Consider the following 26,061-nt stretch of genomic DNA (forward strand, 5'->3'; position numbering starts at 1 on the left):
GATGGACTTATTCCATGAGATTAAATGGGAGTGTGCTGAAGATGGAAAGAAATATGATAAGATGATAGAAAAAGAGAGAGTTTGATTTTTTGCATGGTCTTAATTATGATTTTGATGAAATAAGAGGGAGGTTACTTGGAACCAAACCCTTTCCATTAATACAGGAAGTCTTTGCAAAAGTTAGAAGAGAAGAGAGCAAGAAAAGAGTGATGTTAAATTCTTCAGGGGTATCCAATTCTGATGTGAACTTACAAACATCATCATTGGTCTCCTCAAGGATAAAAACATCTAATCCATCCAAAGGAGAGGCACAGAAAGAAAAACCATGGTGTGACCATTGCAATAAGCCGCATCACATAAAGGAAACTTGCTGAAAAATTCATGGAAAACCAGCAAATTGGAAGCCTAAAAATAAGAGGAAATGAAATCAAGTAGCCTATGGAGGAGAAGTGGAGACTGGAAAATGAACCGACCTAGTTCTATCTGCAGATCAGTTGGAGATTTTACATCAACTATTCAGCCAAACCAACGTGACCAAATCTGAGACAATAGAAGCCCTTGACCCAATAGTGCCTCTTGCTAAACAAGGTACACCTAGACACTCTCTAATTTCTTTCAAATTCCCTATAGACTATTGGATAATCGACACAGGTGCCTCAGATCACATGACTGTATCACTTAAAGTGTTGTTAGCCTATGAACCTTGTGATCAAGGTTTAACAATCTCAATGGCTGATGGTAGTACAGTCATGGCTTGAGGGAAAGGAACAGTTAATGTGGCAGGCCTAAGTCTGAAATTTGTGTTATTTGTTCCTGATCTAAAGTGCAACTTGTTGTCGGTCAATAAATTAACCAAAGAAAAAAAGTGTTTGGTGCCATTTTTTCCTTCCTATTGTGAATTTCAGGATTTATCTTCGGGGAAGATGTTTGAAAAAATGAGGCCTCTATTATATTTCAAAGAATGGGTAATCTCTTGGATCTAGGTCACAAATCTAATTTTTCTTGTCTACAATTTCAGATTCTGAACTTATGTTATGGCACCAGCGTTTAGGGCACCTTAGTTTCAATTATCTCAAAATTTTGTATCCCTATCTTTTCATTAATAAAAGAAGCCACTCCTTTCATTGTGAACAATGCATCCTTGCTAAACAAACTATAATTTCTCATCCATCTCATGCATATAAACCTACAAAGCCATTATACTTGATTCAAAGTGATATTTGGGGACTAGCAAGGACTTTTAATTTGACTAACACTCGGTGGTTCGTCACATTTATAGATAACTATACAAGGGTTAGTTGGGTGTTCTTAATGAAAGACAAATCTGAAGTCTATGTTGTGTTTAAAAGGTTTCATCAAATGACAAACAATATCTTTTAATCTTCAATCCATGTTTTATGTTCAGATAATGGTAGCGAATATTTCTCCAATGAATTCAATCATTATCTAACTGAATATGGTATTATTCACCAAAGTTCATGCACTTACAATCCCCAACAAAATGGAGTGGCAGAAAGGAAAAAATTATCACCTTCTTGAGACTGCAAGGGCAATTATATTCACTAACTCAGTCCCTAATGCCTACTGGGGAAAAGTTATTCTTACTTCCTCTTACCTTATTAATCGGCCTCCCTCCAAGTTACTTGCATTTAGAACCCCTTTGAGTGTCCTTGATTTTTATCCCCATTACACTAGGGTTCTAAATTCTCTGTCACCAAAAGTATTTGGGTGCACTATGTTTGTACATAAGTATTAACCCTCTTAATGTAAACTTGAACCTAAAGCCCTCAAATGCATATTTGTTGGATATTCTCCCACTCAACAAGGCTACAAGTGTTATCGCCCTTCTACGCAACGTCTTATTGTATCTTGTGATGTATCCTTCCTTGAACATTAACCATTCTTTCACACCATTCCTCTGCAGGAACACATGCCTAGTGTACAGGAACAATGGGACTCTACTTTGCCTCTACCTATGATATAAACTCCTAAACCTCCTACTACCACTGAATTAGTCCTTGAACCCTCTCTTCCTACTCAAACTTCAATGCCTAATTCAGGGGGAGATCAGGAAGACTGGATTCAAGAAAATCCAGCCTTGGATAAACCAACTTTGGTATATTTTAGAAGGCCCCATGACCCTTAGCCAAACCCAGTGTCTGATCTAGAGATAGGTCCAGAAACTGAGGATAGTGGCAGCATGGAAAAGGTTACATCTAAGAGGTATGATGATCTAGATATCCCAATAACACTAAGGAAAGGGGTGAGATCGTATACCAAACACCCTATTTCAAATCATGTGAGATATTCAAAGTTATCTCCACAGTTCAAGGCTTTCACAATCAGCATTGATGATATAGTGATCCCTAAGGATATATATCATGCATTACAAGATGAAAAATGGAAGGCAGCAGTAATGGATGAGATGCAGGCCCTAAAAGCTAACAAAAGTTGGGATATTGTCAGTCTACCAAATGTGAAGAAAATTGTTGGCAGCAAATGAATTTTTACAATCAAGTACAAGCCAAATAAAAGTATTGACAAGTACAAGGCAAGATTAGTAACCCAAGGGTTTACCCAAACCCAAGGAATTGATTGTGAGGAGACTTTTGCTCCGGTGGCCAAGCTTAATTCTATCCGAGTGTTACTCTCATTGGCTAGTAATCTAGATTGGAAGTTGCATCAGTTTGATATCAAGAATGCATTCTTAAATGGGGAGTTAGAAGAAGAAATTTATATGAGGGTACCCTTGGGTTTTGAGACAGCAAACACAAGAGGAAAGATATGCAAGTTAAAGAAGTCACTATATGGCTTCAAGTAGTCTCCAAGGGCCTAGTTCAAATGATTTAGTGACACTCTCATTTAGGTAGGATACAAACAAAGGCATGCAAACCATACCCTATTTACAAAAATTGAAGCAGGTGACAAGAAAACAATACTTATTGTCTATGTGGATGACATTATCACCACAGGGGATAATTTTCTGGAAATTGAGCATCTAAAAGGGCAACTAAGGATTGCATTTGAAGTAAAAGATTTGGGAAAATTAAAATACTTTTTGAAGATGGAAGTAGCCAAAAGCAAGGAAGGGCTTTTTATATCTCAAATGAGGTACATGATTGATTTGTTGAAGGAAACTGGTAGGCTTAGGTGCAAGCCTACTAGTATCCCCTTAGAACCTAACTAGAAGAATAAAGAAGACAGCAAAAGGGAGTCTCAAGTAGACAAAGGAAGATATCAGCGATTGGTGGGTAAATTGATCTATTTATCATTCACAAGACCTGATATTACTATGCCGTAAGCATGGTAAGTCAGTTTATGCATTCACCTACAAGAAGGCATTTTGAGGCAGCATATCACATTCTTGGGTACCTCAAAGGAACCCCCGAAAAATGACTCTTGTTTAAGAAGAGTCAAGATAGGGGAATAAGTGCATTTGTAGATGCTAATTGAGCTAGTTCTATTGAAGACAATAGATCTACATCCAGTTTTGCACTAAATTATGAGGGAATTTGGTAAAGCAAGAAGCAATTAGTGGTGGCAAAAAACAGTGCAGAAGCAGAGTATAGAGCTATTGCACAAGGGCTGTGTGAGATTATTTGAATGGAGAAAATGATGGAAGACTTACAACTTCCAATGTCCTCTCCAAAAATTCTTTACACTACTAGTAAGTCAGCAATTAACATTGTGAATAATCCGATACAACCTGACCAGATGAAACACGTGAGAATTGACCGACACTTTGTCAAGCAAGAGCTTGAAAGAGGAGATATAAGTTTTACCTATATCCTTACCGAGTTTCAAGAGGCAAATATCCCTACTAAAGCAATGCAGAAGCAAGGATTTGAATCTATTCGATGCAAGTTGGAAATGATGAATAGATATTCACCAGTTTGAGAGGGAGTATTGGAGAAAAATAAAGGAAAATTATTTAAGTTATACCCAAAAGGATAAGAAGAGAAGAGGATAAAGATCAAGATATAAAAGGATGAAGAAGAGTCAAGTTGGAAGGATAAGGAAATTCCTTAAAATTAGATAAGGAAATTCTGAATTTAGATTGATCTTAATCTAAAACATGTTGTAATCTAAACCTAAATATTAGGAGTGTAATATAGTCCTAAATGGTAGGAGTTTTCTTAGGAAACTTTATGTATATATTGGCATACCTTGGATCAATGAGAACATGGAAGTTATTTCTTTCATTAAAACTTCCAACAAGTTTTTTTTCAGATTTAACGGGACTGATCCCATCTCTCTAATAATTTATTTAAATTCTTTCATACCGAACTTATGGCCCATGCATTGCTTCAAGTTTGGATTTATGGTACACCAAGGCAGGGGAATGGTGCGCAGATGAGAAGGTAACATAAGCTCTGGATCTCTTGTTTGCTTGGCTGTTCAACACGATTTTCCAACAACCACAATCCTAAGCCTTAATCCCACACTAGGTAGAGTCAGCTTCATGAATTATAGATCTCAAACTGTCTATCCATGGGCATATTCTCTCGGCATTGTCTTCCCTTTGGCAAAATTAATTCTAGTAGTTTTTGCCTCCTTGTCTTGTACCTCTTCTTCCCATTTTATTGTTCTTTCTGTAAGTTTCTGTTTGCCAGGGTGTCCTCTATCTTTGTGTCAATCAGGATTCAGGTGAGGCATTGATTAAGTTTGTTGTGTGTTGTGACCTTGACAGGGAATTGCAGTGTTAATGGAAGGTTGAACTCCGTGAATAATAGATGATTCTTCATCTCCAAGGCTACAAGGTATGCGAGCATCACATTGTCATGGTTTCTTCACTTTGCACACTACCCGTTGATTTTATTTGCAAAAAGAGATGTCCTATTTTATTATTTGAAAAGAAACAGGCCCTTGATCGAAGTTAGATATTTTACCAACTGGAAAGTGCCTTTTTGCTGTTAAATAGGCTTTCCTTGTCTCGAGGGGCAGACTATGTACAGCAATATAGCCGAAAGAATTACTTATATAAGAAGAATCATCTACAGATTTTACAAAAAGGGCTTGAAATCTAATGATTCTCTTAAAACCAAAATACTTGACTACCGACAGTGGCAGCCTAGCAGAACAGGTAGAACTAGGAAAAACATCATTTTCTAGCGGGTTCCACCTGCATCGAAGATAGGATTCACTCTCTAAGTCGCGAATTGACTTTTTTGTCTTTTTGGTTTCACACATGATCACAGAGGTGAACTTGTTTATGATAGTATTGTTTTACTCCGAGCATTAGCATAAGAGTAAGAATAAGAATTGTTATCTTTAGTCCTCTTTAACCTTCAATTTTTAGGATATTATTTATAAACTCAATCTTTGACGAGATAAGGTCAGAATAGTGGGGGGGGGAGGGTTATTATAGGAAAAGAGGGGGCGGGGGGAAGCATGTGGAGAATGAGGAGGGTGGTGGTGGTGGTGGGAAGGGCAGGTGGCCCTTTTTGTGGGAATAGTGTTGGGACAGGTGTGGGTAGAAAAATCAGCCGCAAGTTGAGACGAGACGAGGGAGAAGAGAAGAGAAGAAAAGAAAGAAAGGCGTGGGCTTGGAAGAGAGCCCAGAAATGGCCAGTAAAATAGACAGAGAATCTTGGCGAGGCGGGGGGAGAAGGGGCCCGCCAATATTCGGAATTGGAGAAGCACCGCCGTTCGAATGCGGCGAACCGATTCCCACTTTGTTCCCGCCGCTTACCACTGCCCGACACGCGTCCAACTCGCCACGTGCTCTTCCGCGCTTGGTCAATCGGGAATCCCCTTGCGCGCCTATCATCTCTATTGCCCATAATCACTCCTAGAAAGATAACAAACAAGGTAAAAGTCAGGCCCCTCGAATCTTAATGGAATTTAGTAAATTTTTAATATTTAATATTTATTTAAACTCGAGGCGTTACTTACTGTAACATCCCCCAACAAACAAACCAATAGTGCAAAGGATACATGGGTACTGAATTTATGTGATTTAATTATTATATTAATTAATTGACCATATTAAGAGAGCCCTAGTTAGAATTTAAGACATCTTAAGACTAGTAAAGAGATAGATATCCTCCAAAAGTTTTTGAGTTTGTAGTTCTGTAAATAAGAGTACCCAATATTAAACAAAATCAAAGCATTAAAAAAATCCCATTTCAACTGAACAATTTTCACTAGGAAGGCGTGGGATAATGATCTCAAAGGCATATGATGGGGGAGGGGGCAGGGAGTGGGTGGGAATTGTGGCGAGGAGAGTACCTAGGCACAGTGAGCACACCAACAATAATGCCACTCAACGACTCTACAGTGTGCCCATGAGCCAAAATGACACAAATGACCCCTCCCCTAAGCAGAAGAAGTAGCAAGCAAACACAAGCTAGGCTACAAAAACCATGTGTCCCCGTCGGCTTCCTTGAAAGATTCCTTGGGGGGGTGGGGGGGGCACGCAACGGGACAAGAGATACCCTGATGAGAAGGTCACACCGCCAAACAGACCGCTTGGCTTTGTCATCACGTGAAAGATGCATTGCTTTGACAAGTACTCCTTTTCTGTCCTATTTATTCTATATTTTAGGCACGTTTGACGGGTTTTATTTTTATTTTTATTTTTGAGTGGGTCTGTTCGTTTTTAATTAAAAATAAAAACCCTTAAAATGTGTTGTTTGATAAATAATGAGTTGCTTTTGCACCTAAATTTGGTTTTGATTTTGTATACTTTCCTTGTCTCTCAATGATGATTAGAGTCTTAGAGAGAACAAAATGAAGATCAAATTAAAATTGTGGAATCAAATGCGCCTTTTTCTATTAAAAAAATTCAGGCATATCACATCACATGATTTTATTTATTTATTTGAACTTTAAAATAGTGAAAGTGAAAAGGGTCTTAATGTTTTTGTAATTATGAGTTATTGACATAAACTTAGGGGTTTCTTTACACATGAATATGAACTAATTGTGTCCAAAAGTCAAGCCCATGAAAATACCATAATTCACTTTCTTTTATATAGTGGGCTAAACACTAGAGACTAAATATCTATAACTATGACTCTTCCCAAATTGACCGCATCCTAGCTTTAAAATATCTTGCAATTAGTCCACAACTATCATCACTGTTTACTTTTTTTTTTTTTTTTACTAAGAGAAGCAACTTTACAAATTTAACCTTTGTACCCATATTAACAGGTATTTGAAATTCAAAGCTCTAACTTTTCAACTTTTAACTATATATATGCTTTCAAAATGCGATTGCATCCCACAAAACTACTGTTTGTGTAAAAGGGCCTAATTAACTTTGGTATTTATCAAAAAAAAAAAGAAGAAGAAGAAATTAGGGAGAAACATAGAATAGGAATAGGAATAGGAATAGGAATAGGAATAGTGGTGAGAAGCAGAAGGAGGGTAGGTTTGTGAACATAGGAGGGGGTATGTATATGGCAGTGGCCACCGCCCATCCATTGGGAGTGATGGATGGATTCCAATCCTTGGATGCGGAAAAAATTAAAATAGTTTTTTTTTTATAGGATTCGTTTGGTTGGTGGAATTGACTATTGACAATTTCCAGGGCCAATCCTCCTTGACATGTGTGTTTCAAATTCCAAGCCATCATTAGCAGGCCTGGCCTGGCCTGGCCTGGCCTTGCCTTGGAGGAATCTCTTATTTCTTCTTATTATGCCCCTTCCCCTTCCCTTTGACTATTATTATTATTATTATTATTATTATTATTATTTCATCAATGGACAATGCTAGAAACAATATTCGTTTAAATTCACTGCCTGCCTCCAATTAATTTCTGACCCAAATGCCCTCAACCCATCTTCTTCCAACCCCCCCGCCCTAAACATGGGTTAAGTATTGTAAATATCCCCTTGTTTTTAGGGTGGGTTCAATTGACTCAATTTTTTTTTATTTTTCTTCTTGCTGATGTGGGTGTGTGAATGGAGTTTGATTACGTGTCATGTATGTGACCATAGTGGCATTAACTATGTAATTGTTAATATAAGTTTTAAAAATGAAAACATAACCACTCTTGCTTTTGACCCATAAAAAGATTACTCATGTTTCACACGCTACGTTTGACTGATAAAAAGGTGCAAAAGGCATAATAAAATCCTGTGCCTTTTTGGCCAATATTACCAAGAAATTATCGCACCCCCTCCGGATGGATGAGACTACTATTAAATTAAATTAAATTTGACGCTTCTTCTTCACTCCCGAGTCAACAAAGGGCAGTCCTGGAAATAGAGAAGAAGGGAGAGGAAGCGCGTCGATTCTGTGGTTAACAGGCGTCCATTGGAGGCAAATAAATGCAGATGCGAGGAATGGAATGGAATGGGATCAGAGACAGAGAGAGGGAGAGGGAGAGAGAGAGAGAGAGAGAGAGATCCTGTTATGTTATGTTGTGTTGTGTTGTGTTGTGTTGTGGGGATTGGAATGGAATCCAATGGCTGTGAATGGCTGTCCCTTTCTGTTTGGAAAATCTGGGCTGCGCTGGCCAGTGATTATCCTAAAACAGTGGGCCCCACACTCACTAAGATTCCTTATCCCAAGCCACCAAGGGCCATCCTCCCTCCTCTCCTCCTCCTGCACTGCTCAACGTACCCTCTCCCTCTCTCTCATCAAGTTACTTATTAGTAAAAAAAAATTCAAGATATTTTAATAAAATTGTAAATTACTTTAATAATTATGACTTAAAATTAATTAATTAATTCAGCCTAATTGTTATTTTATAACGAAGAGTGGGCTTAGAGTCAAAAATAGAGATCCATTTTAGATACTGGGTGGGCCAAAATGTCTAAATTACCCTTTTACAACATTTTTTTTTTCTCTTGGTCCAATCAGCGGATACTTTCGACTATAAAATCACTATGCGCTCCCCAAAATCAGTAATATATTAATAAAAAAAAAAATTGCTAAGTTGAAGCCTCCGCCGTACAATTAGGCCGAAGAATCTAACAAAAATTAATAATAAATTATATTAATTTGGAATCATGAGCTCTGGAAGCAGCGATTCCCTAATTAAATTATCAGCGAAGAATCTCAACCGTCCACTCACTTATGTTCTTTATTAGGGATTAAAAAGTAATTTCTGATTCCCTTAATTTAATTGGATAGGAAAAGATTTAAAAAATAAATAATAATAATAAAAGAGAGGGAGAGAAAAGGAGCTTTTTTTAAAAGACACGTGTTGGAATCCGCATGGCCGTCTGCCCTACACCGTCTTCTTTTGTTCAAATATATATATAATATTTTTTTGTCATATTGACCAAAATACCCTCATCTAAAATAAACGTAGCTAAAATGGGTTGACGTGACATGTAGTGTGTGATTATAATAAAACAAAGGTGGTAAAATTACAAATAGAGAGATACGCGGAGATTTGGAATTGATGGGATGGGAGGGGGTAATTCGGACATTTGGAGAGAAGAAATACAGATAGGTTTGGAAAGGGGAAGAGATAAGTGGCGAACAGATTGAATATGCGACGACCCGAAAGTGACTTTTTAAAGCTTTGTTTCTCTCTCTCTCTCTCTCTATTCTTTCTCTCTCTCTCTATCTCTTCTGGTTCTCCTCCTCCTCCACCTCCACCTCCTCTTCCTCATCCTCATCTGTCGAAACCCGGCGTTGGGAAACAGAATCTTCCCCCTTTCCGATTCTCTCCTCTCCATTAAACCGCAGATTCCGGTTTTTTCTACCCTTTTCTGTCTGTCTCTCTCTCTCTCTCTGCATATACATACAACTTCACATATATCTATCTGTCTGTCCATCTATTCCTAGATCCTCATCACTCTCTCTCTCTCTCTCCCTCTCTCTTTCTCTCTCTCCTATCTTTGGTTTCTTCTATGGGTGTGGGCTTCTCACCTGCAAACAACGATTAGCAGAAAGAAGAAGAAGAATCGAGAGGATCGTATGAAAATGGGTTCGATTCCGCCGGAACTCAGCTTGGATATCAGGCCCACCTACGTCGCCAAAACGATCACCGACTTTCTCGCTGAGCTGGCCGCGATCCGCAGCGCCTCGGACCGTCTCGTGAGGATTGACGATTTTGTCAGCAGGTTGGAGGACGAAATGCGCAAGATCGACGCCTTCAAGCGCGAGCTCCCCCTCTGCATGCTCCTCCTCACCGATGGTTTGTGATGGATAATAATCCCTGGCCGATTCTTGGCGGATCATTTCGTTCGTTTCTTTTCTTTTTTGTAATTTTTGATTGGTTGTTGGTTTGTTGCAGCTATTGGGACTTTGAAGGAGGAATCGGTCAAGTGTAGGGCAAGAAATGTCGAGCCGGTGCTGGAAGAATTCATCCCCTTGAAGAGAAAGTGTGATCGAGACAACGACAAGAGCGAGGATAAGAAGGAGAAGATGAATTGGATGAGCTCGGTGCAGCTCTGGAACAGTGACGATCACAAAACCACCGATCCTAAACGCGAAAATCAGAAACAGATGAATTCGTTGCCGCAGTTCATCAAGGTACAATCGAATTTTCCGCAATTGGACAAACGAATCCGTTGCTAATAATTGACTTGAAAAGAGTAATCAACTGATCTATGTAATGTTATTTTGTTTGGATGAAAAGGGAGCTGGAGAGGAGTGTGATTTTGCGGGCGATGATCCGTTTCAGTCCGCTAAAAAGGGGAATGGATTGAGGGCATTCATGCCGTTCAAGGGCTGCTCGGTTTTCCCAGCTATGCCCGGCAAGAAGGAGGAGAACAAGGAGGAGGAGTTCCCCATTCCCGGGCTGTCGCTTCTGACGCCGGGGATTAAGAACCCGAGGGGAGAAGTTAGCTGCAGTAGTAGTATTCGTCCCAAAACCAGTGCTAATAGGGGGGGTTCCTCCAGTACCCCGAATGCCCATTCGGGTTTAAGGGCTGGACCTCAGCTGCCTCATCAGCAGACTCCCCGGAAACAGAGAAGGTGTTGGTCGCCGGAGCTGCATAGGCGGTTTGTCAACGCGCTGCAGCAGCTTGGCGGTTCACAAGGTCTGAACTTGAACCTCAAATCTTGATTTTGGTCGTGAAAAATTCAATGTACATCATGGATTTGTTTGTGTATCTATCTATCTATCTTTCTCTATATGTGCTTTGGTTTCTGATTGAAGAATTTGGAGTTATCCTTACTTGAAAATTGGATCTTTCAATGAATCCCACTGATAGGAAAGGAACGATTGTGGTACCACTCTCCAATTATCTGTTCTTCTGTGGAAGAAGAACTTAATCTTTCGATTAACCCCACTAGATAGATTCAAATTGTGTTCTTGGAAACAAGTTTCGAAAGAAGAGGGGTCATGGAAAAGCCTAATGAATGAATCTTCCAAAATATAATTTTGAGATTCCAATTATTTGTTTTCCCTGCATTTGTGGATGAGCTTTGTGTTGGTATTTGAACGATTGCTGAATTTTTCTCCTGAACCTTTGCAGTGGCCACTCCAAAGCAGATTCGAGAGCTTATGCAGGTGGATGGGCTCACTAACGACGAAGTGAAGAGTCATTTGCAAGTATGAGCCGGATACTCAATCCTTTCGGTTCTTTCATTTTCAGTTTCATTTATGAGTGTTGCCATATCTGTAAAATTCAGATCTATACTAGATTCCGGATTCGAGCGTGGTGTTAATTGTTCTTGTGGTTTCAGAAATACCGGCTTCATACCCGAAGACTCCCAACTACTGCATCCACTCCTGCTGCAAATCAATCGGTGGCCATATTGGGAGGTTTGTGGATGCCACACGATCAGTACGGGGAATCATCAAAGCAAAGTAGTTCGCAATCGGGTTCTCCACAGGGTCCTCTCCAGTTAGCCGGGGCGGGTGGGGGCACGTCCACAACAGGCGGGGACAGCATGGAGGAAGAAGAAGAAGAGAAGTCAGAGAGCTATGGCTGGAGAAGCCACATTCAGAAACCTGGAAAAGATGATGTATAGAAGAACCCAAATCCACCATGAATTTTGCAGATAAACAAAAGAAACTGTTGCATGGGAGGAGTTGAGTTGAGTTGAGTTGAGTCAAATCATGGAGTCGTTGACACTAAGTAGTACATTATACATAAAGAGGGAGCTGTAGAGAGGCTGTGAAATTTTTGCAGGATTAGTATTCTTATCATCCATCTTTCCTTCCTTCCTGTCTTGTCTTGAATGGAGAGTTCTTCTTCTTCTTCTTTTTGTTATCTATCAGTTTCGGCTTAAAGAATATATGAACATATCCACATCTCTCAACTATATGTCATAAATTTCTTGAGAATTGCCCAGGTTTTCAACATCATCTATTCTATATATATCTGCAAGTCACTTAATTCTTCAACAAATTTCTTCAGAATTCATGGGTAGAAGGAGAAGGCCCCCCTCTTAGCCTTTCCTGCATTTTCTTGGACAGAAAATTTGCAGAGAAAATTTCCAGGTAATCCGCTTAACCAGTACGGTCTTCTTCTAGTACATTCCATCTTTGTCAGAGGGCATGGGTGGATGTTGCACAGATTCTTTATACAGAATAATAATGATACAGCTCGTGGATGAAGGGAGTATCTTATCAACAAAGAACAAACACACTCCCTAAACCGGCACTTCCTTCTGGTGCAATCCAACTCTTGTGCAGAATTTTCATACAGTGATGCGACTCAGTCTTACGTTGAAGAGGAAAACACCCACTCACCAAAATAACCCGTAATTGAAAAGGCGTCAGCGTGGACATCACATCACATCTCATCTCATCAGTCCAGAAATATTCATTTATTAAACAAAAAGAAATAAAAATAGGGGTAGGGGAAGACATGATTTTCCTTAAATTCATTGTGTTTCACATGGCGATGGTGGTGGTGTGGTGCAGAGGCAAGCTTGTTGTTTGTGGTTGAAATGAGTGGGAATTGGTTGCATGCCAGCTCATGTCCATCCATGGCCATGGCCATGGCCAAAGGGGAATCATTTGTGGAATCTAACCTCACTGATGCTGCAAATTTTGTTCACCAGCTGGGGTTTGAAGAAATGATTAGTCAATTCTCCAATTCTTAAGCAACAGTGGTACCAGTAGCAGTAACAGTAGTAGTTGTAGGAGGCTGTTTTTAATATTGCAAGGATGATCAGACAAGATCTGGGCTTATCCCTTTTGGAATATTTTGTAAAGTTCCTCTCCTTTCACCTTTTCTTCCAAGCATTTGACATTCTAACACAGGCAGGCCTGTCTGGCAACCCACCCACCCACCCACCCACAGATTAACATGATTTTACTTACTAAATTACAACCTGCATCATCTCCTATATCTTAATATCATTTAGTTTAAATTAATGTAATTAATTTTTAAAACTCAAAAGGTGTTCTCTTAAGCCAGCCCAGAGGGGGAATTCCATGGATCCAAACAGGCAGACTATCTGGCTGTTGTTGATGAGAAGAAGTACAAGACAAAGGAGTCCCTTTCAGAAGCAAAATAATGGAGAAAGAATCTTGTAGACAGGATATAAAAGAGGGAGCCCCACATTGACAGCTCCCTCCTTTTAAATTTAGTCTAATTTGGTTTGGTGAATGGATTGAGTGAAAATGATGGAAGCCCTTATCTATCTGTTCCTTCTCTAATTGGGCTTCCTCCAATAATTTAACGTTTGTTTTGGTAAAACTCATTCAAGTGTATGGGACTGATTAACAATGATTCTGTTTCTTTTGCTAGTGGAGACTCAGATCAAACAAGAGAATATTATTAATGGTGTGTGTGACACAGGTAACCAGTCCAATCCCAATGCATGAACCCAACATATCATAAATACTACTACTACATCCACTTCACCTCTGTGGTAAAGTTAGAATGGATGATTTTGATTTTTTTTTAATTATTTATATATTTTTTAGATTTTTATCCTTTTTAATATATTTATTAAATTTATTTTATGATATTTAAAAAAGAAATCACATTATTTCTTATAAAAAAAAATGATACTTATATCCTCTAATGCATTTCAAAAAACTTAATAATTTTATATCTTGGTGTAAAAAATATTTTAACTTTACTTTAATAAAATTTTATCTTATTTATTTTAACAAACGTTATTTATATACTTTTCAGTGATTCTAGTTACCATAAACCTAATAAAAAATACACACTTTCTCATGCCCTCATACTTCAATTGACCAATTCCACCAAGGGTTTGTTTGGCACTCTCGTGAAAATTAGTTTAGCTCACATACATACATACATATATATATATATATATTTATGGGTGGTGGTTGGTGGAAGATCTTGCTTTTTATTTACTTCGAGGAACCTTTAAGGCTTTTATCCTTTGCTAATCAGTAAATCAAGCAATGGCCTTTATGACTTCCATCTTTTACCAATCAACCTCAAAGCCCAAAGCTTTGCCTTTAATTTACTTGTTTTTTGAAACCCAAACAAACAAAGGTGCTAGAAAAATTGGTTGCCATGTGGCTCTCGCGAAGGCCACAAACAATGCTTAACATCAATAGGATTTCCTAATCAAAGAAAAGCATATTTCCCTTTTTCGATAAAAGATGTTTTAAGTGTAGTGTAAGAGATTTCTTTTTTATTTTGTGGGATTCGAAAAGTATCGTGTATGTTGTCGTATGTAATCTTACTTTTATTTTTCCAAAAATATAACATAAAATTTTATAACTTTATGAAGCCATAATACATCTTATTCTTATGTAACTTTTATGAGAAAACGATTTTATCTCTTTTATGATTCGAGCTTCTTACTTGTTCTAAAGAGAACAGTTGAGTTGAGTCCGATTCATTAATGAAATCAATTAAGTTTATGCTCGATCTCTTAATACAAAATAGAATTCGACTCAATCCATAAACCTGCTTAGAGTCGAGCTAATGAGTTTGAGACGTATATTATTTTATGTTTCTTTTTCTTGTGAGAAATCTACTCTATCCAATGTCTTTGAGCTCGAACACCTCGAATTTTCTTAAAAATAAAAGAGTTGTTTGGGGGGTTTCTAATTATGGACATGCCAATCATGGGCTGGGCCCACAATGGCCAACTAAAACCCATCCCCTTTTTGGGCTGGAATGGACCATATTCATTGAGCATAGCCCATTAATTTTGTTTTCACTTTTTCACTTCTTATTTATTTTTGATGAATATTAGAGAGATAAAATATTTTAAATTAAGATAAAAAAAAGCACTTGGCCATTATAGTTTAATTTTTGTTTCTTTTTAAGCAAATTATAATCGTTGATAATTTTTAGTACGATAATAAGATTACTTTTGTTTCATTATGATTTGAAATTAACTTAAGTCGATAAATAATTTATTTGATTATTGTGTGTGTGTGTGTGTGTTTTTTTGGATAGCAACCGGTAAACTTAGTTCAAGTGATGTGTTAATGTCTCATTGGTTCATTAAACGTTAATGGTTAAATACTAATAATTAAATGTTAAAAATTAACTATAAATTGTTAAAATTTACTAAAAACACTTCAATATTTATTAAACTCCCAATGGATTTGAGAATCCATTGAGTTTCCCAAACTTTGTTTATCTTCAAATTCATGTAAGGCTCGTCAATAAGTGTAATTGTACTCTAATTAAACATCACATAAGATTAACTCATAATTCGCTCATAAAGGTAAGGTGAAGACTAGCGAAGAGATAAAATATCAATTTACAAGTACGTCAAAGATTTGCCTCAAATATTTTAATATTAATATAATTATCTTAAGTAGTATTTGTTAAAATGAATAAGATAAATTTGTATCGAGATAAGCTTATAATGTTTTATGGACTAAGATATGGAATGGTCAAGTTAAAGTTGAAAAGCATTTCAAGATTTTTATTAAATTTTTTGAAATGCACTAGAAGACATATGCGTCATTTTTTTTTTATTTAAAAGGTCCAAGATAAATTTATCTAGAGGGAAAAGAGATAAATTTATCTAAAAAATTTAAAATAAGAAATCACGTGACTTCTTTTCCAAGACTCGTCAAATAAATTTAATAAGAACCATACTACTTGTACATCAAGAGCTATACTTTGGGCTACACACACGTGCGCAAATGATTAAAATACCCCTCATGTCTTATCACCTTGGGTGAGGGGTATTTTAGTTATATGTCTCACTACCTCGCCTCACAACCTTGAATAAACATGAAAAACATAATTACTTTTGTCTAAAATACCTTTCATATCTTATTTTTTTTTGTCTGTATCTTAGTTAACAAATATTATCTTAATATATTAACAATATGATTAAGGCATGATTTTATGAATAGGTTGAGATAAACAAAAATTAAGTCATATTTAAGCAACTGAAATTTATTAAAAAAAATAATATAAGATGAGTTGTAATATTTTAAAAGTGAAAAAAAAAAAATGGGAGGAAGCGGTCAAAAGGAAGAGCAACGGTCAACGTGTAAGAAGTTGGTTAGAGAGAGAGCGGGAAAAGTGGATTCAATCTCAATTTACAGTTACACACTAAACTTCAGGAGAGAGATCTGCAACTTCCCCGCTCCAACGACACTCCTCCGCCAAGAGATCTTCACTTTTAGAGAAACAAATCAAAAGAATTCAATTCACAAATCACACATTGAATTGAACAACAACAGCGATTAAGCAAGAGATTAAGATGGCTCAAGCACAGCCCGAGGAGAAGCCTCAAGAGCCTTCAGAACAGGACGCCAAAGCCAGTTCTGGGTCTGTTTCCTTCAAATTCAATGCCCACGCGCCGGAATTCGTCCCCAGAAAGCATGCCCAGTTGCCCATCTCCGGCTACTACTACCCCTGCTTCCATTTTCTCGGCGGCACCGGCGGGTCCGATTGGGTTTACGTCGGAGATCAGGAGCCGTTCCGGTTGGTTTCCGATTCGGCCGTCGCGGTCCCCAACTGTCCGAAGAATGTCCTCAGCGACGATCTCAAGCAAATGATCATCAAGCAGGTCTTGTTTGTTTTCTTGTGTTTGTCTTTTTGTTCTTGATGACGCTCTTCTTTTCATTTCTTGGAAACAACACCCGTGAATTTGGATTTGTCCTGTCTTGATTTTCTTGTCTAGAGATGGCGTAAGTGATCCAGTGTGGCTGATTCGTTTTCCTGGGCCATCTTGAAAATATTCAATCTTGGGAGGTTTCGGCCTTCATTTTTCTTTGTTTGGTGTTTTGGTTTTGTATTTTACTTCTTCGATATCGGCATCCCAGCCTGCTTTTGCAGACCCAAATTAAGATGATGGAGTTCCATGCTTGCAGGATTTTGCACGAATAAAAAACTGTGAAATGTGATGTTAATTCTATTATTGTGGATAATGACAAAACAAAAGCTACTTTCCTTCTTGTTGCTTGTTCGCCACCTTATCATGTTATACTTCCAGTATGACATTGGAGCCTTCACTATTTTGGGTCTAACCCACGGTTGTTAGATGCTCTCATCCACATGGGAAACCCACTTCCAAGAATCTTGTTTCTGGATAATGTAAGAGATTTCTCTAGAGGTGCTAAAACAATGAGTACTCTGCTTTATGCTCCAAATGATAGGAATTATAATCAAACTGTTATCTTTTTCATAGTTGACACGTTTCTTGGACTCTTATTTGAAGCATTAGAATTTTACAACGTAAGGGATTGAACATAGATATTCTATGGGCATCCTTTGTCGCTAGGTCCTTTTTCTTGTTTCTGGTAGGCAGTTCCAGGTTTTCAATGAGTCCCATGTTATATTTTGCTCATGTTGACCCTTCCTCTTCTGCTTTTCATGTCTTTTTCACTCCAACCATAACTTGTACATACAATTTCATACCTGATTTGGGTACACTTGCATCGGAGATCTTCCCTATCTCAAGTAAACTCAACTCACTCAGGCTAAAAAGGACTCACTTGAAACTGTTTTCTCATCAAGTGTAAAGAAAATCTTATATTTGGATTTAATGTTTCGACATCATAACCTGGTTGAACTAATTAGGTAATTGTCTTGGAGGACACCCAGTTATCTGATAAGCCCCTCTTTGTATATAATGAACCTAAGAAACTAGTTTGTGGCTCATTTGGAGGAGAGCTAGTTATCATATGAGCACCTTTACGAGTTGTAAAGAGGATTTGTGTGTCCGACAGGTTGAATATCAGCTAAGTGACATGAGCTTGCTTGCAAATGAATCTTTGTCAAAACATGTCAATAAGGACCCTGAAGGTTATGGTAAGGATTATAAGAGATTATTTTGTGGTCATTAACTTCAAGAGTTTGTTTCTAACTTCGAGCTCAATAACTTTGATCTATGAATGTTGGCACTGCACAGTTCCAATATCTGTTATTGCATCTACCAAGAAAATCAAGTCCCTTACTAGTAACCACAACCTACTCGCCCAAGCTCTCCAGTCCTCTTCTGTTCTTGTAAGTTTATTTAAATCAATGTACTATGATATCTTATCCTAGATGAAAGGCTTAATTCTTGAGGCTAATTAAAATTCTATTTTCATTCATGTTTTGATATTGTTAAGGTTGTATCCAGTGACAGCAAGAAGGTAAAGCGTCGGCACCTCTTCACTGAAAAAGATAGAGAGGAACTGATGGTAGATTTTCTTTATTATGCTCGGCTGACCCTTCAGTGCTTCTTCAAGTCCTTTTTGCATAATCTAGAGCATTTTTCTTCTTTCTTGTAGTCCCGCACTGTTGTCGCAGAGAATCTACCTGAAGATCACTCGCATCATAACATTGAGAAAGTATTCGGTGTTGTTGGAAGGTTGGATCTTGCTCTGCTTTTCCATTTGACATGATACACATTCGTGGAAGGTTCCCCTTGTGTACCAACAGAAATTGCTGTGATATGAACAGGGTGAAAACCATTCGGATATGCCATCCCCAGGAGCCTAATTCTTTGCGTTCCAAAAGCAGTTTTGTTGTCAGTAACAAGGTACAAAAAATCTCAACCTTAATCTGTTTCTTGAGAAGCCAGAAGACTATTCTAAGAAGTTTTGCTTGCTCATGTTCTGTGCATTATCTATTTATCCTCTTTCTGTTTTCTTTTACTCTTTATGGAGCTCCATGCGCTAGTGGAATACGAGACTCCTGAGATAGCTGAGAAAGCCGTATGTAGATTGAAGCATCTGAATCTCTAAATACATAGTCTTTCTCTGTTTGCTTCACCCCACCTTGCAGCAATATTAACATGTTGCTAACTTCACCAGGTTGAGAAGTTAAATGATGAAAGAAACTGGAGGAAAGGCCTCCATGTCAGGCTGCTGCTTAGATGCTCGGTATGTAACATTGGAATGAATCCGAATTTCCTCTGTAGTATCTATTTCTTAATGTTCTGCTTGCCTGAAGATTTTCATACACATTTTGTTGTGAATGTCCAGCCAAAGTCTGTTCTAAAGGGCAGGAAATCAGAGTTTGATGGGATTTTGGATGATGAAGAGATGCATTCTGAGTCACCAGGGGACTCTTCTCAGCTTCATGGCCCAGAATTGGCTGAAGACAATGTGAGTTTTTTCTTCTGCCTTATGTAAATAAGCACGGGTACTTACCATATATTTATTACATTACGGTCGTTATTGTCTGATACCATCCATACTTGCAATTGAAGATTGTTCTGACTTATCCACTGAGTCCCATTAGTCCATGGTTGGGCACAATAGTTTGTTAAACTAGTTTCCTTGATCTCTAAAATATTTGGGAACTCAATTTCTTTTCCTTTTCTTTGTATGTGGTAGAACCTCTGTCCATTATGCTGGTGTGTCTCAGAATTTTTCTTGACTTCAGTGCGCCTCAGTTAGCTGCCTCCAACAATGCTAATGATTCAAACTCGATGAAAATGAAAAAGAAATCTTATATTCAGGGAAAACTTGTTTATTACCTTATGGTCAAACTCATTGGTATCCTTAGTGGGAGACTGAAGGCATGTGTTTGTTGATGCTGTTGTATGTCAAACTCATTGGTAGGCTGAAGACAATCCATCAGGAACAAAGAAAGGATTCGGTAGAGGGCGGGGGAAGTCCCGGCCTCGCACTCAAAGTCAGTCTCACAATGGCCGTGGCTTGCTTGCTCCATCTCCACAAACAAGCAGCTCCATCCAGTTCGATGCACGAGCTAAACAGATTACAAAAGGACCGAGAATGCCAGATGGAACGAGGGGCTTCACCATGGGACGAGGGAAGCCACTAAGCACCTCCGTCTTGGGCAGTCTGAGCTTGGTGTGATCGGTGGTGCTGATCAATTTTGTTATCCAACTACTACTAGTAGCTAGAAAATACTCTTTTTCTACACTGTCTGATAGTTGTATTGAAGAGGTGAGAAATCAGTTGTTTAGCGAATAATTGAATCCGGACCCTCTCGGCTTGTACTCATTCATTCCCGGATGATCAAGAAGATCAGTTTTGACAATAATTCTAGATGTATGCAACTACATGTCAATGCTAATGACACTAGTCATTACTATTTGATCATTCATTGTTTTGGTTAACTGTTAAAGTGGTTGTTTTATGAATGCACTTCCATCTCTCTCTCTCTCTCTGTCTGCTTCTTGTGCTTCATATGTTTGTTTTGATACAAATATATACGTGGGAAGATGATAATTAACTCTTCTCTGAAAGAGAGAAAGGAAGAGAACCTTCATCTTAGGACTCTGGGATTTTGCGGCCAGCAGCCATCTCCTTGGATCTCCTTTTGGTGTTCCTCAGGGCCCACAAAGGAGAGGACCTCAATGTCAATTTTGATTACATTCAACTGTCCAAATTGGCAATGTGATTGTGCCAATCGAAGTCATGAGTAGATTATGAAGCTTTGCATCTTTATCTTTGCAAAGACTTTTGATGGTAAACGGATTTATAACTATAAAGTTTTTGTTAAAGTAATTCAAAATTACATTAACAAAGTAATTGGCAACGTGATTGTTCCATTTGGTTGCATGTTAGTTTCTTACTATTATCTTATTATTTTGGATATCTTTTTTTATGTTAAAAAAATTATATAGATAAATGATAATTATGTCGATTTAGTCAATTAATTAAGTCAATCAACCATATAGATGAGTGGGTAAAATAATAATTTCTGCTATACTTGAATGAGTTAACATGATTATCAACGCTCATTTATTAACACAAGTGTTCAAATCATATTGCATTTAGTAATTCTAGTTTACTTCCAATCAATAAAGGCACAGATATATAAATATAAAGTTTCATTATTAAATTGTTAAAAGAATGGAAAATGATCACAGAAGAGCGAATAGGTCGTTAAATTTAACCTACAAGAAGAGTCAGAACCATACAAGATACTAACAGGCCTATTAGCTCAGCTGGTTAGAGCGTCGTGCTAATAACGCGAAGGTCGCAGGTTCGAGACCTGCATGGGCCATTTTGAACTTTTAACTTCTTCTTTCATCTTTTATACCACTATTATTCTAAATAATTCCTTCACCCTCTGTGTAATTGCTCTTTCATCACTAAATATTATTGTTTTTCCCAATAATAGCAAAAATAATAGGTATTTTGTCCCAACCCATAAATGAAAACATGTGGTGATAAACAAGTAATATGTTTGAGTTAGTATTAGTAGATTATAAGTTTGATACTTAGTTTAAGTAAAAATCAAAGATCTATTTGTGATTTATCTTATTTGTAGAAATCAAATGTATGAGTAATTGAGTATTACTAAGAGTAATTATCTAAAAAAATGAGAACATGTGTATATATCGATGATCTTTCTAAAATAAGATATCTCATATCTAAATTAGCAAATTATTAAAACTTTAAATCAAATTGATTAGGAGATAATTTAGAGTGTAATGGAATTGAAAAATATTTTTTTTTCCAATCAAACACACCCTTTGTAATTACATGCCATGTCACTTTTTACACTTGAAAAGTCAATTTGTTAAGATTGGCTGTTGTCTCATCCAATCATAAGAAACGTTCTTGATTTTTAAGAATATTCCGATCTCATTAGAGATTTTCTCTATCCTTAATAAATTAGTCAAACGTGATATACTTAACCTTATCTATAATATTTAAAATATATTTAAATGATCATTTTTATTAAGAGGGTTTTTTGGGATAATATCTTAAGTCAAAGAGAATGATGATGTGGCCATACTTATTTAAATTAAAAGACAATATACATACACGACAAAGAACATGTTAACAGCGTGCAACAAATAACAACATTACATATAAAGTTGATTGTGATTAATTATTATTATTATTATTATTATTATTATTATAGCAATCATCTTGAACAGGTTCGTTCATCTCCTCTTTTATCACTGTATTGTAATATGCAACTAAATGGCCCTTGCACTATACATTCACAGTGCTTGCTCAAATATCTAAACCCAGTATTGCTTTGCATCTAACAACACGTGTATTCCCACTTTGTAAAGATGAGCGAAGCATCCAACTTATACATATGCCTGCACTTCTTTATTAGAATTAATAAACTTTCCCACATCAAATACTGGTGGAGACTAATTCTCTGTCAATTTTATGTTACAATTATATAACCTTTCTCTGCTAGCTACTTGTTTATTATTGCCGCCCCACATCTTAAAGCTGTAATCGCTGTTTCCTCATCATCAGCTCTTCGAATAAAAAAATAGGGATGATTAATCAAAGCCTTGTATATATGCCACTGGTAAGTTGATTCTATAGATTAGGAAAAATCCCCACATTTTTGTGTTAAAAAACACAACTGCGGGTTGTAGATAATTTACCTGCAAGCCCTGTGAGTTTAATTAAGTATTGACACAGTCAAGTTGATTGAAGCAACAATCTTGAAACCATATTATAGAGGAAACACTTAGTTTGAATTAGAAGTCCATTTCTGGTAGATGATGCCGGGTGGGTTCTCACTCACTGACTGGAAGGGTATTCTCTTAGTTCGGTTAGCATGTATAAAAATGAAAAGGCTACGGAAGACAAAGGAAATGATGTCTTTCAGTTCTGATCACCTTAATGTTAGTAGACAACAAATGTAATGCGTGCAGACATGGCCATGACAGTGTAATCACAACTATATATATATATATATATATAGTGGCACTGCCACTATTAAGAGTAGTAGCCAATAAGCAGCAGCTAATTAAGTTGAGTTTTCGGGATTGTTTCCGAGTGTATATAAGTAGTAAGTGATGGCATTGGCGAGCAAGTTAGTAATTAGGATTATCAGTTTGTTGGCATTGAAGAAGAATGGGTTTGAAGGCCTTTCAGTACTGCCTCGTGTTCTCACTCGTCTCTCAAACAATTTACGCGCCTCCGTTCCCTTTTGGTCCTTTTGGTCCGTTTGATTACCGACTTGACTACCGCTTTTATGATTGGTCGTGCCCTGGGTTGCCCATGATTATCAGGTCTGGTGTTTCGGCAGCTTTGAAGGATGACACCAGGATGGCTGCATCTCTTCTTCGGCTGCACTTTCACGATTGTTTTGTAAATGTAATTTGTCTTCCAAGTTAAATTTCTTCAAGTTTCTTAAGAAGCTAACTAGCTTGTTTTAATGTTATTACTGTTCACGTGCGCCCCCCCAGGGCTGTGACGGTTCTATCCTCCTCGATGACACTAAAGATTTCAAGGGAGAGAAGAATGCTGTGCCCAACCGCAATTCGGCTAGAGGGTTCCAAGTGATCGACAAGATAAAGGCAGATGTGGAGAGGGCTTGCCCTTCAACTGTTTCATGCGCGGACATATTGACCCTTGCAGCTAGAGAAGCTGTTGTCGTGGTAATTAGAGAATTACTTTGCTCTATATATTCAGTCGTCTAAGTGCTGCCATTCTATAATTAAGTTGATGTGCTTGGTCCGGTTGTAGTCAGGAGGGCCTTCCTGGCCTGTTCCATTGGGGCGACGGGATGGATTGACTGCAAGTGAGAAAGCGGCTAATGAACAGATACCGTCGCCGTTTGACCCTCTACAAAACATCACTGCCAGGTTTGCATCAAAGGGTCTTGACTTGATGGATGTAGTAGTTCTCTCAGGTGGGTACTAATTAATAATTAAGATTGACTGATGATTTGTGAGATCAACTTATGAGTTTAATTAATTCAACTTACTGTTTGTCTGTCGCACAGGAGCGCATACCATTGGCTTTGCTCAGTGCTTCACATTCAAGAGCAGACTGTACGATTTCAAAAACTCTGGCAAGCCCGATCCTGCTATGGATTCTTCGCTCCTCTCAGTGTTAAGGAGAGCTTGTCCCAACAACAACGCAGCTGCATCCAATAGCAAGCTTGCTCCTCTGGACTCTAGGAGCCCAGATACGTTCGACAACTCCTATTACAAGAACCTAGTGAGCAACTCAGGGCTCCTCGAATCAGATCAGGCCTTGATGGGGGACCCATCCACTGCTGCCATGGTCAATGCTTATAGCACGATCCCCTTTCGTTTCAATCGAGATTTTGGAGCATCCATGGTCAAGCTCGGCGGCGTTGGGGTTCTTACCGGCCAAGCCGGGGAGATTAGGAAGACGTGTGGCTCTGTTAACTAATTAACCTACTCTTATATGTATGCTTACTGTAGACGTTACTAGTCTCACTATGTATAATTAAATAATAACAACTTAATACTGCTGTCCTTGTAAGTTGCTTCCTTCTTCCTCCCAAAACTACAGTTGATTTATGATCGTAATTGTCATCATCTTACATCTTACCCTGAATACTGATCATGTGATAAGGACCCATATTCGTGATTTTCTACTTAAAAGACTGCATCGTTATACTTTTGTGTGCCTTGGTTCGGATTTTGTATAGGTTAGTGTGGATTCACCCTGAATCATTATTCACATAATTTTAACCTTAAAATTGACTTAATCATGTGATAAACACAGAATCAACTTAACCTACTTGAAATAGACTAGAATCTGACGACAAGTTTTTAATTAGGAAGAGGTTGGCCCTAACCTAAAGCTTAGTCCAAGGCAATCCAAACTAGCACCAAGATTCAAGGCTATGCTCAGTTTAAGCATACAGGTCAAGTGATTGGAACATGATAAGTTGAAATTCGTACCAGTAAGTCATGGGTTCAATTCTTTATCCTACGTAATAAAGCAAAACCTCCACCTACGATTTACCTCATCTATTAAAATTGAGAGCACAAGTGACGAGGGCCACGCAAGGGCGATCATCTCAAGATTCAAGGCTATATGCCCGTAATAAGTTCTTCCAGTCTATTTAAAAGATCACATATGGCCATCCGCATGACCTTATTTTAACCTATATTAAGTATTTAGGTATGATATTTCTAATGTATTTATTATCACTATGGCTTCATTTCTAAATGTAATGAGTAATTCAAATATCGAATGATTCATTTGATCAGACTCCAATCTCTGTCTTTGCAGGAAAAACTAGTTCAAGCTTGACGATTACTTGGATAGCTTCATAGTCATGGAGAACCTAAAGAAAGCACAATTATGTCATAGATCACGTGATGAACGACCCTAAAATCTTAGGTAAAATGCATTTCAATTGAGTTAAATCTTGGATGTATATCTAAAATTAAAGTTTTAGGAAAAATGAGGAAACCATGCTATTGGTAACCCTTAGACTATACCTTGAATTACACAATACATCGTAAATAACAAAAATACTTCTCGAGCCTCACCACCTCCCGTCGTCGTACCGCTTTGAGTGAAAAATATTTTAGTCATGCGCCCCATTTCACCATCTTAAGTGAAATATATTTTAGACATTTTATTTATATTGTGTAGTACAAAGCGTAAGTCATAATGTGTCAATAGTATTTTTTTTAAAAAAATATTATTTTTTACTTGAAACGGTTAAAACTAGTGGGCAACTAAAATAAAATTAATTTCAACTGGTCTATACTTAAAAAGTATAAAAGCATAAGTTTTTACTTACTAAAGAAAATGAAAACTTAGAGAAGTGAAGGGAGCCAGTGATCGAACAGGATGACACGGTAATCAAAGCTAAAATTTCAGAGTTGGTGGAGGAATAAGAAGAGTGAAAGTATTAAATTTAACTTTGTCTTCAATTAAGTTAATATCTCACATAAATAAACGAATTATATACAGAAGTTTCTGCTTTCTGGTGAAAGATGAGCATGAGCATGAGCTTGGCCAACTGGGTCTGGAGGCTGCAACCCACAGATACGTACCCAAATGGAAAAAAGGGAAACTTTTGTGGGTGGTCCCAAGAAATTGAAGCAAAGTAGAAAATACTGGGATTTGAAGCA

The 26,061-nt window shown here is 37.6% G+C and overlaps 3 protein-coding genes and 1 non-coding gene across 4 annotated transcripts; all 4 read left to right on the plus strand.

Moving 5' to 3' along the window:
- The first annotated feature begins 9,471 nt into the window (after positions 1–9,471).
- LOC127802359 (myb family transcription factor EFM-like) lies at positions 9,472–12,177 on the plus strand. The gene is made up of 5 exons (XM_052338118.1): positions 9,472–10,099; positions 10,199–10,437; positions 10,544–10,946; positions 11,385–11,461; positions 11,596–12,177. Exons 1-5 carry the CDS (start codon positions 9,880–9,882, stop codon positions 11,881–11,883), a joined length of 1,227 nt encoding a protein of 408 aa, XP_052194078.1. The 5' UTR covers positions 9,472–9,879; the 3' UTR covers positions 11,884–12,177.
- Positions 12,178–16,290: 4,113 nt separating this feature from the next.
- On the plus strand, positions 16,291–20,305 carry LOC127802482 (la-related protein 6C). Its single transcript, XM_052338317.1, has 10 exons — positions 16,291–16,836; positions 17,999–18,080; positions 18,181–18,275; positions 18,383–18,454; positions 18,545–18,624; positions 18,717–18,795; positions 18,923–18,970; positions 19,070–19,138; positions 19,241–19,363; positions 19,823–20,305. Exons 1-10 carry the CDS (start codon positions 16,528–16,530, stop codon positions 20,078–20,080), a joined length of 1,215 nt encoding a protein of 404 aa, XP_052194277.1. The 5' UTR covers positions 16,291–16,527; the 3' UTR covers positions 20,081–20,305.
- Positions 20,306–21,162: 857 nt separating this feature from the next.
- Positions 21,163–21,236, plus strand: TRNAI-AAU (transfer RNA isoleucine (anticodon AAU)). The gene has a single exon. It is a non-coding gene; the product is annotated as a tRNA-Ile (tRNA).
- Positions 21,237–23,016: 1,780 nt separating this feature from the next.
- On the plus strand, positions 23,017–24,523 carry LOC127801253 (peroxidase 10-like). Its single transcript, XM_052336190.1, has 4 exons — positions 23,017–23,308; positions 23,401–23,592; positions 23,681–23,846; positions 23,940–24,523. The coding sequence occupies exons 1-4, from the start codon at positions 23,066–23,068 to the stop codon at positions 24,353–24,355; spliced, it is 1,017 nt and encodes a 338-aa protein (XP_052192150.1). The 5' UTR covers positions 23,017–23,065; the 3' UTR covers positions 24,356–24,523.
- The last annotated feature ends 1,538 nt before the right edge of the window (positions 24,524–26,061 follow it).

The sequence above is a fragment of the Diospyros lotus genome, chromosome 5 (genome assembly GCF_014633365.1).
Source record: "Diospyros lotus cultivar Yz01 chromosome 5, ASM1463336v1, whole genome shotgun sequence".
NCBI lineage: Eukaryota > Viridiplantae > Streptophyta > Magnoliopsida > Ericales > Ebenaceae > Diospyros > Diospyros lotus.